Source organism: Oncorhynchus nerka, linkage group LG2 (assembly GCF_034236695.1).
Source record: "Oncorhynchus nerka isolate Pitt River linkage group LG2, Oner_Uvic_2.0, whole genome shotgun sequence".
Taxonomy (NCBI): domain Eukaryota; kingdom Metazoa; phylum Chordata; class Actinopteri; order Salmoniformes; family Salmonidae; genus Oncorhynchus; species Oncorhynchus nerka.
The window spans coordinates 102,261,542-102,278,565 of record NC_088397.1 but is presented as its reverse complement, the minus strand read 5'-3'; the positions used below and the strand labels follow the sequence as shown (position 1 = coordinate 102,278,565).

The 17,024-nt window shown below is 44.5% G+C and overlaps 1 protein-coding gene across 2 annotated transcripts in view; it reads left to right on the top strand.

Moving 5' to 3' along the window:
• Positions 1–13,403, top strand: part of tsen2 (TSEN2 tRNA splicing endonuclease subunit) — a 38,835-nt gene extending 25,432 nt beyond the window's left edge. For both annotated transcript variants that reach the window (XM_029650893.2, XM_029650894.2), the window contains exons 8-11: positions 590–626; positions 727–838; positions 11,251–11,340; positions 11,552–13,403. In XM_029650893.2, the coding sequence (XP_029506753.1) occupies positions 590–626; positions 727–838; positions 11,251–11,340; positions 11,552–11,611 (299 nt within the window). In that variant the 3' untranslated portion in view covers positions 11,612–13,403. The remainder of the gene's footprint in view (positions 1–589; positions 627–726; positions 839–11,250; positions 11,341–11,551) is intronic.
• The last annotated feature ends 3,621 nt before the right edge of the window (positions 13,404–17,024 follow it).

Genomic DNA, 17,024 nt, shown 5'->3' with positions numbered 1-17,024 from the left:
GATGACTGTGAATGCGGTAAAGTTTCCCTGTTAGTTTAATGTGATGACTGTGAATGCGGTAAAGTTTCCCTGTTAGTTTAATGTGATGACTGTGAATGCGGTAAAGTTTCCCTGTTAGTTTAATGTGATGACTGAGAATGCGGTACAGTTTCCCTGTTAGTTTAATGTGATGACTGTGAATGCGGTAAAGTTTCCCTGTTAGTTTAATGGGTTGACTGTGAATGCGGTACAGTTTCCCTGTTAGTTTAATGTGATGACTGTGAATGCGGTACAGTTTCCCTGTTAGTTTAATGTGATGACTGTGAATGCGGTAAAGTTTCCCTGTTAGTTTAATGTGATGACTGTGAATGCGGTACAGTTTCCCTGTTAGTTTAATGGGTTGACTGTGAATGCGGTACAGTTTCCCTGTTAGTTTAATGTGATGACTGTGAATGCGGTACAGTTTCCCTGTTAGTTTAATGGGTTGACTGTGATCCTCCAACCATAAAACACTAGACACTCGGATGTGTTGATTCTTGATGCTATGATAATTCTTAGTCTTATAATTCTTAGTCTTATTGTCTTGTACTGTATTTTCTCTTCCATGCAGTGCTTTACCGAAAAGGACCACCTTTCTACCATGCAAGGTTTGTATGAATTACAGTACGTTAACATTTCCATTGAGATCCACTAATTATTTAAATAGTGTTTATGTGAAATATGTATCTCCATCCCACTCCCTCACAGTTACTCTGTGGTGGTGGAAAAGGTAGACCAGCCGGGTAGGGGAGGGGCTCTCCGTCCGTTCAGCTGGAGGTCTCTGGCTGCTCTCAGCAGGATTACCGGCAACGTTTCCAAGGTAACACACCTTCACCTTACTACCTGGGTCCAGTCCACCATAGAATTACAATGTTATTTCTAATTTGATTATTTGTATACACCCCTACATAGCCTTGGGGCATAGTCATGGCGGTATCTTCCCTTAATACAAAAATATGTTCTCCACAATAACATATACATTCTCATAACTAAGTAACTATAAATCAACCGTATTGTATTCCAGGAGTTGATACCTCATCTACCCATTTCACCTGACAGATACCGATGACATTGTTGTGCATATAAATAAGATGTAGAAATACACCAAGTGGACAAAACATGAAGAAAACCTTTCTAATATTGAGTTGTATTATAGTTAGTATATGCAGTGTGTAGTATACGTATATTATGGTAAGTATATAGAGTATGTAGTCTATGTAGTAGTTAGTATATGCTGTGTGTAGTGTGTATATATTATGGTATATAGAGTATATGGAGTGTGTAGGATGTTACCTCCTGAGGTGCTGACCTGTTGCACCCTCGAAAACCACTGTGATTATTATTATTTGACCCTGCTGGTCATCTATGAACATCTTGGCCATGTTCTGTTATAATCTCCACCCGACACAGCTAGAAGAGGACTGGCCACCCCTCATAGCCTGGTTCTTCTCTAGGTTTCTTCCTAGGTTCTGGCCTTTATCGGGAGTTTTTCCTAGCCACCGTGCATTGCTTGCTGTTTGGGGTTTTAGGCTGGGTTTCTGTACAGCACTTTGTGACTTTGTGAATTTATTTCCCTGGCCACATCTGCAGTATGGACACAGAAATCCACCATCGCTGCCTCCTTGCAGCATGCCTAAGGCATGTTCACGCAGATGAGCAGGGATCCTTTGGTGTTTTTCAGTCCGTAGAAGTTTTCCTAACTGTGAACTTAATTGCCTACCGTCTGTAAGCTGTTAGTGTTTTAATAACCGTCCCACAGGTGCATGTTCATTAATTGTTTATGGTTCATTGAACAAGCATGTGAAACAGTGTTTAAACCCTTTACAATGAAGATCTGTGAAGTTATTTGGATTTTTACGAATAATGAAAGACAGGGTCCTGAAAAAGGGACATTTATTTTTTTGCTGAGTTTAGTATCGTTAGTGTATGTGGTATAGTAAGATGCTGAGTGTACTAAACATTAAGAACACTTTTATAATATTGAGTTGCACCCCCCCTTTGGCCTTCAGAACAGCCTCAATTCGTCGGTGCATGGACTCTACAAGATGGCAAGCGTTCCACAGGGTTGCTGGCCCATGTCGACTCCAATGCTTTCCACAGTTGTCAAGTTGGCTAGATGTCCTTTGGGAGGTGGGCCATTCTTGATTACCACAGGAAACTTGGGCCATTCTTGATTACCACAGTGTGAAAAACTCAGCAGGGTTGCAGTTCTTGACACGCCTACTACCATACCCCATTATAAGGCACTTAAATATTTTGTTTTGCTCGTTCACCCTCTGAAGGGCACACATACACAATCCATGTCTCAAGGCTTAAAAATCCTTCTTTAACCTGTCTCCTCTCCTTCATCTACACTGATTGCAGTGGATTCAGTGACATCAATAAGGGATCATAGCTTTCACCTGGATTCACCTGGTCAGTCAATGTCATGGAACCCTTACCCTAAGCATTAAGGTGTTCTTAATGTTTTGTACACTGTATCTATTTGTTTTTATTAAGGATCCCAATTAGTTCCTGCCAAGGCAGCAGCTACTCTTCCTGGGGTTTATTATGGATCCCCATTAGTTCCTGCCAAGGCAGCAGCTACTCTTCCTGGGGTTTATTATGGATCCCCATTAGTTCCTGCCAAGGCAGCAGCTACTCTTCCTGGGGTTTATTATGGATCCCCATTAGTTCCTGCCAAGGCAGCAGCTACTCTTCCTGAGGTCCAGCAACATTTAAGGCAGTTGTATACAGTTTAAATATCACATTACAAAACACTTTTCACCACACATTGTGTTCCTTCAAGCCACTATCACATATCTACAATACAACATCCATGTGTACGTGTGTAGAGTGCGTCTCTTATCCTTATTTATGTTTTTTAAACAGTTACTTGATGTGGAATAGAGTTCCATGTAGTCCTGTGCGCGTCCCATAGTCTGTTCTGGAGCTGTGTGTTAGTAGTTTAAACAGACCTCTGGTGGCATGTCTTGTGGGGTATGCATGGGTGTTTGAGCTGTGTGTTAGTAGTTTAAACAGACCTCTGGTGGCATGTCTTGTGGGGTATGCATGGGTGTTTGAGCTGTGTGTTAGTCGTTTAAACAGACCTCTGGTGGCATGTCTTGTGGGGTATGCATGGGTGTTTGAGCTGTGTGTTAGTCGTTTAAACAGACCTCTGGTGGCATGTCTTGTGGGGTATGCATGGGTGTTTGAGCTGTGTGCTAGCCCTTAAACAGACAGCTCGGTGCATGCAGCATGTCAATTATTCTCACAGAAACAAGTAGTTATGAAGTCAATCTCCCCCCTACTTTGAGCCATTTATTTATTTTAATTTTTTTTTAATTTCACCTTTATTTAACCAGGTAGGCAAGTTGAGAACAAGTTCTCATTTACAATTGCGACCTGGCCAAGATAAAGCAAAGCAGTTCGACAGATACAACGACACAGAGTTACACATGGAGTAAAACAAATATATAGTCAAAAATACAGTAGAAGAATAAGTCTATATACAATGTGAGCAAATGAGGTGAGAAGGGAGGTAAAGGCAAAAAAAGGCCATGGTGGCAGAGTAAATACAATATAGCCCAATAAAACACTGGAATGGTAGTTTTGCAATGGAAGAATGTGCAAAGTAGAAATAAAAATAATGGGGTGCAAAGGAGCAAAATAAATAAATTAATTAAATACAGTTGGGAAAGAGGTAGTTGTTTGGGCTAAATTATAGGTGGGCTATGTACAGGTGCAGTAATCTGTAAGATGCTCTGACAGTTGGTGCTTAAAGCTAGTGAGGGAGATAAGTGTTTCCAGTTTCAGAGATTTTTGTAGTTCGTTCCAGTCATTGGCACCAGAGAACTGGAAGGAGAGGCGGCCAAAGAAAGAATTGGTTTTGGGGGTGACTAGAGAGATATACCTGCTGGAGCGTGTGCTACAGGTGGGAGATGCTATGGTGACCAGCGAGCTGAGATAAGGGGGGACTTTACCTAGCAGGGTCTTGTAGATGACATGGAGCCAGTGGGTTTGGCGACCAGAATGAAGCGAGGGCCAGCCAACGAGAGCGTACAGGTCGCAATGGTGGGTAGTATATGGGGCTTTGGTGACAAAACGGATTGCACTGTGATAGACTTCATCCAATTTGTTGAGTAGGGTATTGGAGGCTATTTTGTAAATGACATCGCCAAAGTCGAGGATTGGTAGGATGGTCAGTTTTACAAGGGTATGTTTGGCAGCATGAGTGAAGGATGCTTTGTTGCGAAATAGGAAGCCAATTCTAGATTTAACTTTGGATTGGAGATGTTTGATATGGGTCTGGAAGGAGAGTTTACAGTCTAACCAGACACCTAAGTATTTGTAGTTGTCCACGTATTCTAAGTCCGAGCCGTCCAGAGTAGTGATGTTGGTCAGTCGGGTAGGTGCAGGTAGCGATCGGTTGAAGAGCATGCATTTAGTTTTACTTGTATTTAAGAGCAATTGGAGGCCACGGAAGGAGAGTTGTATGGCATTGAAGCTTGCCTGGAGGGTTGTTAACACAGTGTCCAAAGAAGGGCCGGAAGTATACAGAATGGTGTCGTCTGCGTAGAGGTGGATCAGAGACTCACCAGCAGCAAGAGCGACCTCATTGATGTATACAGAGAAGAGAGTCGGTCCAAGAATTGAACCCTGTGGCACCCCCATAGAGACTGCCAGAGGTCCGGACAGCAGACCCTCCGATTTGACACACTGAACTCTATCAGAGAAGTAGTTGGTGAACCAGGCGAGGCAATCATTTGAGAAACCAAGGCTGTCGAGTCTGCCGATGAGGATGTGGTGATTGACAGAGTCGAAAGCCTTGGCGAGATCAATGAATACGGCTGCACAGTAATGTTTCTTATCGATGGCGGTTAAGATGTCGTTTAAGACCTTGAGCGTGGCTGAGGTGCACCCATGACCAGCTCTGAAACCAGATTGCATAGCAGAGAAGGTATGGTGAGATTCGAAATGGTCGGTAATCTGTTTGTTGACTTGGCTTTCGAAGACCTTAGAAAGGCATGGTAGGATAGATATAGGTCTGATATAGGTCTGTAGCAGTTTGGGTCAAGAGTGTCCCCCCCTTTGAAGAGGGGGATGACCGCAGCTGCTTTCCAATCTTTGGGAATCTCAGACGACACGAAAGAGAGGTTGAACAGGCTAGTAATAGGGGTGGCAACAATTTCGGCAGATAATTTTAGAAAGAAAGGGTCCAGATTGTCTAGCCCGGCTGATTTGTAGGGGTCCAGATTTTTCAGCTCTTTCAGAACATCAGCTGAATCGATTTGGGAGAAGGAGAAATGGGGAAGGCTTGGGCGAGTTGCTGTTGGGGGTGCAGTGCTGTTGACCGGGGTAGGAGTAGCCAGGTGGAAAGCATGGTCAGCCGTAGAAAAATGCTTATTGAAATTCTCAATTATGGTGAATTATGGTGCCATGACAGATTGACATGTATAGTTGGAAGTCGGAAGTTTACATACACTAAGTTGACTGCTGTCATGGCTTTAGAAGCTTCTGATAGGCTAATTGACAACATTTGAGTCAATTGGAGGTGTACCTGTGGATGTATTTCAAGGCCTACCTTCAGTGCCTCAAATTAAATCAGCCAAGACCTCAGAAAAATATTGTAGACCTCCACAAGTCTGGTTCATCCTTGGAGTGATTTCCAAACGCCTGAAGGTACCACGTTCATCTGTACAAACAATAGTACACAAGTATAAACCGGCAGGTTAGAACAGCACACTCCGGTAAGACGGGGGGGGGGCGGCGGTCTGTGCATATTTGTAAACAACAGCTGGTGCAGGAAATCTAAGGAAGTCTCTAGATTTTGCTCGCCTGAAGTAGAGTATATTGTCATAAATTGCAGGCCACATTACTTGCCTAGAGTTTTCAGCTATATTTTCCATGGCTGTTTATTTACCACCACAGACAGATGCTGGCACTAAAACCTCACTCAGTCAGCTGTATAAGGAAATAAGCAAACAGGAAACTCACCCAGAGGCGGCGCTCCTAGTGGCCGGAGACTTTAATGCAGGGAAACTTAAATCAGTTCTACCAAATTTCTATCAACATGTTAAATGTGCAACCAGAGGGGAAAAACATTCTAGATCAGCTGTACTCCACACACAGAGACGCGTACAAAGCTCTCCCTCGCCCTCCATTTGGTAAACCCGACCACAACTCTATCCTCCTGATTCCTGCTTACAAGCAAAAATTAAAGCAGGAAGCACCAGTGACTCGATCTATAAAAAAAAAGTGGTCAGATGAAGCAGATGCTAAACTACAGGACTGTTTTTCTATCACAGACTGGAACATGTTCCGGGATTCTTCCGACGACATTGAGGAATACACCACATCAGTCACTGGCTTTATCAATAAGTGCATCGAGGACGTCGTCCCCACAGTGACTGTACGTACATACCCCAACCAGAAGCCATGGATTACAGGCAACATTTGCACTGAGCTAAAGGGTAGAGCTGACGCTTTCAAGGTGCAGGACTCTAACCCGGAAGCTTACAAGTAATCCTGCTATGCTCTCCGACGAACCATCAAACAGGCAAAGAGTCAATACAGGGCTAAGATTGAATCATACTACGCCGGCTCCGACGCTAGTCTTATGTGGCAGGGCTTGCAAACTATATAATAGACTAAGGGAAGCACAAAGGGAAAGGGAAGCACAGCCGCGAGATGCCCAGTGACACGAGCCTACCAGACGAGCTAAATCACTTCTATGCTCACTACGAGGCAAGCATAACTGAGGCATGCATGAGAGCATCAGCTGTTCCGGACGACTGTGATCACGCTCTCCATAGCCGACATGAGTAAGACCTTTAAACAGATCCACATACACAAGGCTGCGGGGCCAGACAGATTACCAGGACGTGTGCTCCAGGCATGTGCTGACCAACTGACAGGTGTCTTCACTGACATTTTCAACACGTCCCTGATTGTCTGTAATACCAACATGCTTCAAGCAGACCACCATAGTCCCTGTGCCCAAGAACACAAAGGAAACCTGCCTAAATGACTACAGACCCGTAGCACTCACGTCCGTAGCCATGAAGGGCTTTGAAAGATTGGTAATGGCTCACATCATCACCATTATCCCAGAAACCCTAGACCCACCCCACTACCAGTTTGCGGATGACACAACAGTGGTAGGCTTGATAACCAACAACGATGAGACGGCCTACAGGGAGGAGGTGAGGGCCCTCGGAGTGTGGTGTCAGGAAAATAACCTCACACTCAACGTCAACAAAACTAAGGAGATGATTGTGGACTTCAGGAAACAGCAGAGGGAACACCCCCCTATCCACATCGATGGAACAGTAGTGGAGAGGGTAGTAAGTTTTAAGTTCCTTGGCGTACACATCACAGACAAACTGAATTGGTCCACTCACACAGACAGCATCGTGAAGAAGGCGCAGCAGCGCCTCTTCAACCTCAGGAGGCTGAAGAAATTTGGCTTGTCACCAAAAGCACTCACAAACTTCTACAGATGCACAATCGAGAGCATCCTGTCGGGCTGTATCACCGCCTGGTACGGCAACTGCTCCGCCCACATCCGTGAGGCTCTCCAGAGGGTAGTGAGGTCTGCACAACGCATCACCGGGGGCAAACTACCTGCCCTCCAGGACACCTACACCACCCGATGTTACAGGAACACTTAAACAACACAATGTAACTCCAAGTCAATCACACTTCTGTGAAATCAAACTGTCCACTTAAGAAGCAACAATGATTGACAATAAATTTCACATGCTGTTGTGCAAATGGAATAGACAACAGGTGGAAATTATAGGCAATTAGCAAGACACCCCCAATAAAGGAGTGGTACTGCAGGTGGTGACCACAGACCACTTCTCAGTTCCTGCTTCCTGGCTGATGTTTTGGTCACTTTTGAATGCTGGCGGTGCTTTCACTCTAGTGGTAGCATGAGACGGAGTCTACAACCCACACAAGTGGCTCAGGTAGTGCAGCTCATCCAGGATGGCACATCAATGCGAGATGTGGCAAGAAGGTTTGCTGTGTCTGTCAGCGTAGTGTCCAGAGCATGGAGGCGCTACCAGGAGACAGGCCAGTACATCAGGAGACGTGGAGGAGGCCGTAGGAGGGCAACAACCCAGCAGCAGGACCGCTACCTCCGCCTTTGTGCAAGGAGGAGCACTGCCAGAGCCCTGCAAAATGACCTCCAGCAGGCCACAATTGTGCATGTGTCTGCTCAAACGGTCAGAAACAGACTCCATGAGGGTGGTATGAGGGCCCGACGTCCACAGGTGGGGGTTGTGCTTACAGCCCAACACCGTGCAGGACGTTTGGCATTTGCCAGAGAACACCAAGATTGGCAAATTCACCACTGGCGCCCTGTGCTCTTCACAGATGAAAGCAGGTTCACACTGAGCACATGTGACAGTCTGGAGACGCCGTGGAGAACGTTCGGCTGCCTGCAACATCCTCCAGCATGACCGGTTTAGCGGTGGGTCAGTCATGGTGTGGCATTTCTTTGGGGGGCCGCACAGCTCTCCATGTGCTCGCCAGAGGTAGCCTGACTGCCATTAGGTATCGAGATGAGATCCTCAGACCCCTTGTGAGACCATATGCTGGTGTGGTTGGCCCTGGGTTCCTCCTACTGCAAGACAATGCTAGACCTCATGTGGCTGGAGTGTGTCAGCAGTTCCTGCAAGAGGAAGGCATTGATGCTATGGACTGGCCCGCCCATTCCCCAGACCTGAATCCAATTGAGCACATCTGGGACATCATGTCTTGCTCCATCCACCAACGCCACGTTGCACCACAGACTGTCCAGGAGTTGGCGGAGGCTTTAGTCCAGGTCTGGGAGGAGATCCCTCAGGAGACCATCCGCCACCTCATCAGGAGCATGCCCAGGCATTGTAGGGAGGTCATACAGGCACGTGGAGGCCACACACACTACTGAGCCTTATTTTGACTTGTTTTAAGGACATTACATCAAAGTTGGATCAGCTGGATCAGCCTGTAGTGCGGTTTTTCACTTCAATTTTGAGTGTGACTCCAAATCCAGACCTCCATGGGTTGATTTCCCCCTTCTGACGACCAGGTGGCGAATCGCATCTCTGTATGTCTGGCAGACATATCAGTGTGGATGACGGATCATCACCTCAAGCTGAACCTCGGCAAGACGGAGCTGCTCTTCCTCCCGGGGAAGGACTGCCCGTTCCATGATCTCGCCATCACGGTTGACAACTCCATTGTGTCCTCGTCCCAGAGCGCTAAGAACCTTGGCGTGATCCTGGACAACACCCTGTCGTTCTCAAATAACATCAAGGCGGTGGCCCGTTCCTGTAGGTTCATGCTCTACAACATCCGCAGAGTACGACCCTGCCTCACACAGGAAGCGGCGCAGGTCCTAATCCAGGCACTTGTCATCTCCCGTCTGGATTACTGCAACTCGCTGTTGGCTGGGCTCCCTGCCTGTGCCATTAAACCCCTACAACTCATCCAGAACGCCGCAGCCCGTCTGGTGTTCAACCTTCCCAAGTTCTCTCACGTCACCCCGCTCCTCCGCTCTCTCCACTGGCTTCCAGTTGAAGCTCGCATCCGCTACAAGACCATGGTGCTTGCCTACGGAGCTGTGAGGGGAACGGCACCTCAGTACCTCCAGGCTCTGATCAGGCCCTACACCCAAACAAGGGCACTGCGTTCATCCACCTCTGGCCTGCTCGCCTCCCTACCACTGAGGAAGTACAGTTCCCGCTCAGCCCAGTCAAAACTGTTCGCTGCTCTGGCCCCCCAATGGTGGAACAAACTCCCTCACGACGCCAGGACAGCGGAGTCAATCACCACCTTCCGGAGACACCTGAAACCCCACCTCTTTAAGGAATACCTAGGATAGGATAAAGTAATCCTTCTCACCCCCCTTAAAAGACCTAGATGCACTATTGTAAAGTGGCTGTTCCACTGGATGTCTTAAGGTGAAAGCACCAATTTGTAAGTCGCTCTGGATAAGAGCGTCTGCTAAATGACTTAAATGTAAATGTTGATAAATTTGATTTCCATTGATAATTTTCGTGTGATTTTGTTGTCAGCACATTCAACTATGTAAATAAAAAAGTATTTAATAAGAATATTTCATTCATTCAGATCTAGGATGTGTTATTTTAGATGGCCCGAACAACCATGCATTGGCAGGGCAATTCAAGCAATGCTAATATATTGGGCCTACTGCACAAACCTCATTGATAGGTTAATGTTGCATAGGCTTACGTTATTTAAGTCATGATCTTAGACTCAGAAAAGGTTGGTGACCACCTTTCGAGAGTTTTCCATGTTAACACTATCAATGTTGTCTTTTACTTTGTCAATTGTAATAGAATGAACACAATATTAACCACCGAAACAAAACAAACTATGCAAGAGATCTTGTTGTAGGCAGAACGTATAGGTGTAGGATTCTATTTCATTGACATGCACTACTCAGCCCCTACACAGACCAGTGCGGCATAACCAATCAGAGTTGCAGTAGGCCTATATGCAAATAAACCATTGCCATATATGGATCTGTGCCATTTTACTTTGAACTGGACTGTGTTTACAGCATAGGCGGTCATGAGAGAATGCCCTTGTTTGAGATCAATGGGAGATGTTATGGGGTGCATTTTCTCTATTGTTTTTTTATGGTAGGCCACTCTGGTTGGCCTACATTATGATCAATAGCCACAGTAGCCTATTTGGCCTCTGTTAAAACTAACTTAAAGTGGGTACAGCCTCAGTGTTCACAGTAAAACTAACTTAAAGTGGGTACAGCCTCAGTGTTCACAGTAAAACTAACTTAAAGTGGGTACAGCCTCAGTGTTCACAGTAAAACTAACTTAAAGTGGGTACAGCCTCAGTGTTCACAGTAAAACTAACTTAAAGTGGATACAGCCTCAGTGTTCACAGTAAAACTAACTTAAAGTGGGTACAGCCTCAGTGTTCACAGTAAAACTAACTTAAAGTGGGTACAGCCTCAGTGTTCACAGTAAAACTAACTTAAAGCGGGTACAGCCTCAGTGTTCACAGTAAACGCACGCTGGAAGTTGCACAGAATTTTCACAACGTTCAAGTTTGTGCTCAGCAGATCTGAAATTTGCTCAGTCCCAGAAAATAATTTGAAGGAACATTGAGCACTACATCCAATGGATTTGGATACTGCTTTAGTGCTGATTTCTGCAGTATTAGTAAATATGTGATCAATACATTGTGGATGATTCCTGTCTGTGTGTTGTATTCTAGGACTTGATGCTGTGCTACGTCATCTACCCATCTCACCTGACAGAGGAACATCTCTCCTCTCCAGACTGTCTCTGCATGGTCACAGTTCAGGTACGACTTCTGCCTAAGCCTTTCTCTGTTAAGCTTTCTCTGTCAAGCCTTTCTCTGTCAAGCCTTTCTCTGTCAAGCCTTTCTCTGTCAAGCCTTTCTCTGTCAAGCCTTTCTCTGTTAACCCTTTCTCTGTTAACCCTTTCTCTGTTAACCCTTTCTCCTCTACCTGTCATTTCTCTAACCTCTTTCTCTCTAATCTGTTGTTCTTTAGGAGATTATTTTAAGCAGATGGATATCATCACGAGAGCGGACAGAGGCGGACGACATATGACTTCTTTTTTTTTTTTGTCTGCTGTGTAAATATACAGCTCCTTCAGACAGTATTCACACCCTTTGACTTTTTCCACATTTTGTTGTTACAGCCTGAACTTAAAATGGATAACATTTCGATGTTGTGTCCCTGGCCTTAACACAATGCCCCATAACGTCAAAGTTATATTATGTATTTAGAAATGTATATATATTTTTATAAAAATTTAAACTGAAATGTCTTGAGTCGGTAAGTATTTAACCCCTTTCTTATGGCAATCCTAAATCGTTTCAGAAGTACACATTTTGCTTAACAGGTCACATAAGTTGCATGGACTCACTCTGTGTGCAATCATAGTGTTTAACATGATTTTTGAATGACTACGTCATCTCTGTACCCCACATATAATTATCTGTAAGGTCCCTCAGTGGAGCAGTGAATTTCAGATTCAACCACAAAGACGAGGGAGGTTTTTCAATGCCTCGCAAAGAAGGGCGCTTATTGGTAGATGGGTAATAAAAAATAAAATAAAAAACAGACATTGAATATCCCTTTGAGCATGGTGAAGTTATACACCCAGTCACTACAAAGATACAGGCGTCCTTCCTAAGTCAGTTGCCGGAGAAGAAAGAAACCGCTCAGGGATTTCACCATGAGGCCAATGGGGACTTTAAAACTGTTTAATGGCTGTTTGGGGCAAGTCCAACACAACACATCACTGAGTACTACTCTTCATATGTTCAAGCATGGTATGGGCTGCATCATGTTATGGGTATGCTTGCCATCGGCAAGGACCAGGGAGTTTTCTAAGGAAAAAATAAACAATAGAGCTAAGTACAGGCAACATCCTAGAGGAAAACCTGGTTCAGTCTGCTTTCTAACAGATACTGAGAGACAAATTCACCTTTCAGCAGGACAATAACCTAAAAAGGACCAATATACACTGGAGTTGCTTACCAAGACGACATTGAATGTTCTTGAGTGGCCTAGTTACAGTTTTGACTTAAATCGGCTTGACAATCTATGGCAATGATCAACAACAAACTTGACACAGCTTGAAGAATTCTAAGAAGAATATTGTGCAAATATCGTAACTATCCAGGTGTGCAAAGCTCTTAGACTTACCCAGAAAGACTCACAGCTGTAATCGCTCTTAGAGACTTACCCAGGAAGACTCACAGCTGTAATCGCTCTTAGAGACTTACCCAGGAAGACTCACAGCTGTAATTGCTGCCAATGGTGATTCTAACGTATTGACTCAGGGAGCTGAATACTTAAGTAAATGAGATTTCAGAATTTCATTTTCAATAAATTGGCAAAAATGTCTAAACATGTTTTCACTTTGTCACTATGGGGTATTGTGTGTAGATGGGTGAGAAAATAATGATTGAATTCAGGCGAACACAATAACAAATGGAATAAATCAAGGGGTATGAATACTTTCTGAAAGCATTCCATCCATTTCAATGATTGGTTTTCAGTGGAATTTAGTGTTACTTAACATGTGAAAGTATCAATAAGTATTTGTTTTTGAACATGCTTTTTAACATAATTTTTTCTGTTTGATTGAAGTGAAAGTAAAAATCCAGATTATGATTAATAATATGGTATAATTTGTCTAGTGGTAGCCTAGTGGTTAGAGTTTTGGACTAGTAACCGGAAGGTTGCAAGTTCAAACCCCCGAGCTGACAAGGTAAAAATCTCTCGTTCTGCCCCTGAACACGCAGTTAACCCACTGTTCCTAGGCCGTCATTGAAAATAAGAATTTGTTCTTAACTGACTTGCCTAGTTAAATAAAGGTTTTTTAAAAATTGCTCTGTGTGTAAAGTGATGGTTTCTAGAGGAGACATGAGTAATTCCCAGTGTCAGTATCCCAGTGTTCGTGTAGAAATACAACATGGCCTCACAGTTAAATCAAATTTTATTTGTCACATTCTTCGTAAACAACAGGTGTAGACTAACAGTGAAATGCTTACTTATGGGCCCTTTCCAACAATGCAGAGAGAAACATTGTAGAAAGATAACATGAGGAATAAATAAACAATGAGTAACGATAACTTGGCTATATGAATCTTTTCCCCAATGCAGTTAAGCCGAAACCACGCCCCGTTATTCAGAGAGACGCTCTCCAAGTCCGGAAGTGAATATCACGTAGCGTGAAATTTCAGTCACTGATTAATAACATTTGTATTTCAAGATTGAAAAATATAATAACATAATGACGTGGACCGAGTTAGCCATTAATGTCCCTTAACGCTCAGACAGATTCAATGGCTGTAGCATGGCGTATTCGACTGAATGATTAGCTAATACATATTTGAGATATTATGAATAATAAGCATATGCATTAACCTGATAATAGACTACAATTGATAATATAACTTCAAATACCGATCTAGTAACGTTAAGTATCCTAGGTTAACTTAGCTGACCTTCAATTGAGTGAATTCAGCAGAGTTCTCTGAGACATTTTTACAGCTCATTGAAACTCTGAAAATAAACACATGGGAAAATGTTACCAAACATGATGATAATAGGCCTGTATTACTGTAGGCAGCTGTTAAATGACACTTTCCATCCTTACCTTGGAAGGTCACTGTCTCTGCACTGATCGCCTGTGACTGAGACAACGCTAGCTAGCCAATGGGAGCGTAGTAGAACGCCCCTCTGAATAACGGGGTTTTGGCTTAACTGCGTTGGGACGCTGGCTATATACATGGGGTACCAGTATTGATGTGCAGGGGTATGAGGTAATTGAGGTAGATGTGTACATCGAACTAGGAATAAAGTGACAGATAGGAAACCGTACCAGCAGCTTATGGGCGGCAGGTAGCGTAGCGGTTAATAGCATTGAGTCAGTAGCCGAAAGCTCACCTCTTTGAATCTCCGAGCCGACTAGGTGAAAAACCTGTCTGTGCCCTTGAGCAAAGTACTTAACCCTAATTGCTCATGTAAGTCACTCTGGATAAGAGTGACAAAAAATTTCAAATTAGTCAAAGTTAGTGCAAAAAGGATCATGCAGATAGTCTGGGTAGCTATTGGTTAACTATTTAACTAACTATTTAGCAGTCTTATGGCTTTGGGGTAGAAGCTGTTCAGGGTCCTGTTGGTTCCAGACTTGGTGCGTTTGTACTGCTTGCCGTGCAGTAGCAGAGAGACCAGTCTATGACTTGGGTGGCTGGAGTCTGACAATTTTTAGGGCCTTCCTTTGACACCACCTGGTATAGAAGTCCTGAATGTAGAGGCCTTCATGGGTCCAAAAAGTTGTACCCATTCCAAAATGGATCTGAGGCTTTCCTGTCTGGAACCAGTATGCATAAATTTGTTTAAATGTTTAAATATTGAGACCCGTTCCAAACGGACCCGAGAACAACTAGACCCATTCCATATAGACCTGGTCGGATCCAGACCAGGGCTGTTCCGAGTGAGGGAGCAGCAGAAAATTACATTTTTTTAAGCTATTTACTAACCTCAAAGTACTTTTTAAGATGGTCATACCATGGATCATTTGCCATTTTAGGACCCCTGTATAATAAATAAACACAAATTGATAGAACATTGAATTTAGCCTTTACTACTATAACCAATAGAAACGCATTGAATAACACCTTCAGAAATCGCAAAACAGACAGTCCCCCCCAAAAATGATAAGGACTAAGGTTTTGAAGTGTGTCCTATATCTAGGAGGTATAAGAAAGCTCAGGAAATATTTTGGTTTTTGGGACATATTTAACCCTCTCTTTTTTTGACGCAAAACTACCTCCATACTTCTATTCATTTTTTAAAACTGGTACCAAGTTACCTTCAGAAGAGAGTGACTCTTGTGGGGGTCGTAGAGCAAAATGGAGAAAGTGTTCATGAGAACGTCCCCTTTCCATAGGGGGGTTATACACTGCTCAAAAAAATAAAGGGAACACTTAAACAACACAATGTAACTCCAAGTCAATCACACTTCTGTGAAATCAAAAAGTCCACTAAGGAAGCAACACTGATTGACAATAAATTGCACATGCTGTTGTGCAAATGGAATAGACAACAGGTGGAAATTATAGGCAATTAGCAAGACACCCCCAATAAAGGAGTGGTTCTGCAGGTGGTGACCACAGACCACTTCTCAGTTCCTATGCTTCCTGGCTGATGTTTTGATCACTTTTGAATGCTGGTGGTGCTTTCACTCTAGTGGTAGCATGAGACGGAGTCTACAACCCACACGTGGCTCAGGTAGTGCAGCTCATCCAGGATGGCACATCAATGCGAGCTGTGGCAAGAAGGTTTGCTGTGTCTGTCAGCGTAGTGTCCGGAGCATGGAGGCGCTACCAGGAGACAGGCCAGTACATCAGGAGACGTGGAGGAGGCCGTAGGAGGGCAACAACCCAGCAGCAGGACCGCTACCTCCGCCTTTGTGGAAGGGGGAGCAGGAGGAGCACTGCCAGAGCCCTGCAAAATGACCTCCAGCAGGCCACAAATGTGCATGTGTCTGCTCAAACGGTCAGAAACCGACTCCATGAGGGCCCGACGTCCACAGGTGGGGGTTGTGCTTACAGCCCAACACCGTGCAGGACGTTTGGCATTTGCCAGAGAACACCAAGATTGGCAAATTCGCCACCTGTGCTCTTCACAGATGCAGGTTCACACTGAGCACATGTGACCGACGCCGTGGAGAACGTTTTGCTGCCTTCAACATCCTCCAGCATGACCGGTTTGGCGGTGGGTCAGTCATGGTGTGGGGGTGGGGTGGCATTTCTTTGGGGGGCCGCACAGCCCTCCGTGCTCGCCAGAGGTAGCCTGACTGCCATTTGATACCGAGATGAGATCCTCAGACCCCTTGTGAGACCATATGCTGGTGCGGTTGGCCCTGGGTTCCTCCTACTGCAAGACAATGCTAGACCTCATGTGGCTGGAGTGTGTCAGCAGTTCCTGCAAGAGGAAGGCATTGATGCTATGGACTGGCCCGCCCGTTCCCCACACCTGAATCCAATTGAGCACATCTGGGACATCATGTCTTGCTCCATCCACCAACGCCACGTTGCACCACAGACTGTCCAGGAGTTGGCAGATGCTTTAGTCCAGGTCTGGGAGGAGATCAATCAGGAGACCATCCGCCACCTCATCAGGAGCATGCCCAGGCGTTGTAGGGAGGTCATACAGGCAGGTGGAGGCCACACACACTACTGAGCCTCATTTTGACTTGTTTTAAGGACATTACATCAAAGTTGGATCAGCTGGATCAGCCTGTAGTGCGGTTTTTCACTTTAATTTTGAGTGTGACTCCAAATCCAGACCTCCATGGGTTGATAAATTTGATTTCCATTGATAATTTTAGTGTGATTTTGTTGTCAGCACATTCAACTATGTAAAGAAAAAGGATGTGTTATTTTAGTGTTCCCTTTTGTTTTTGAGCAGTGTATTATACTGAACAAAAATATAAATGTAA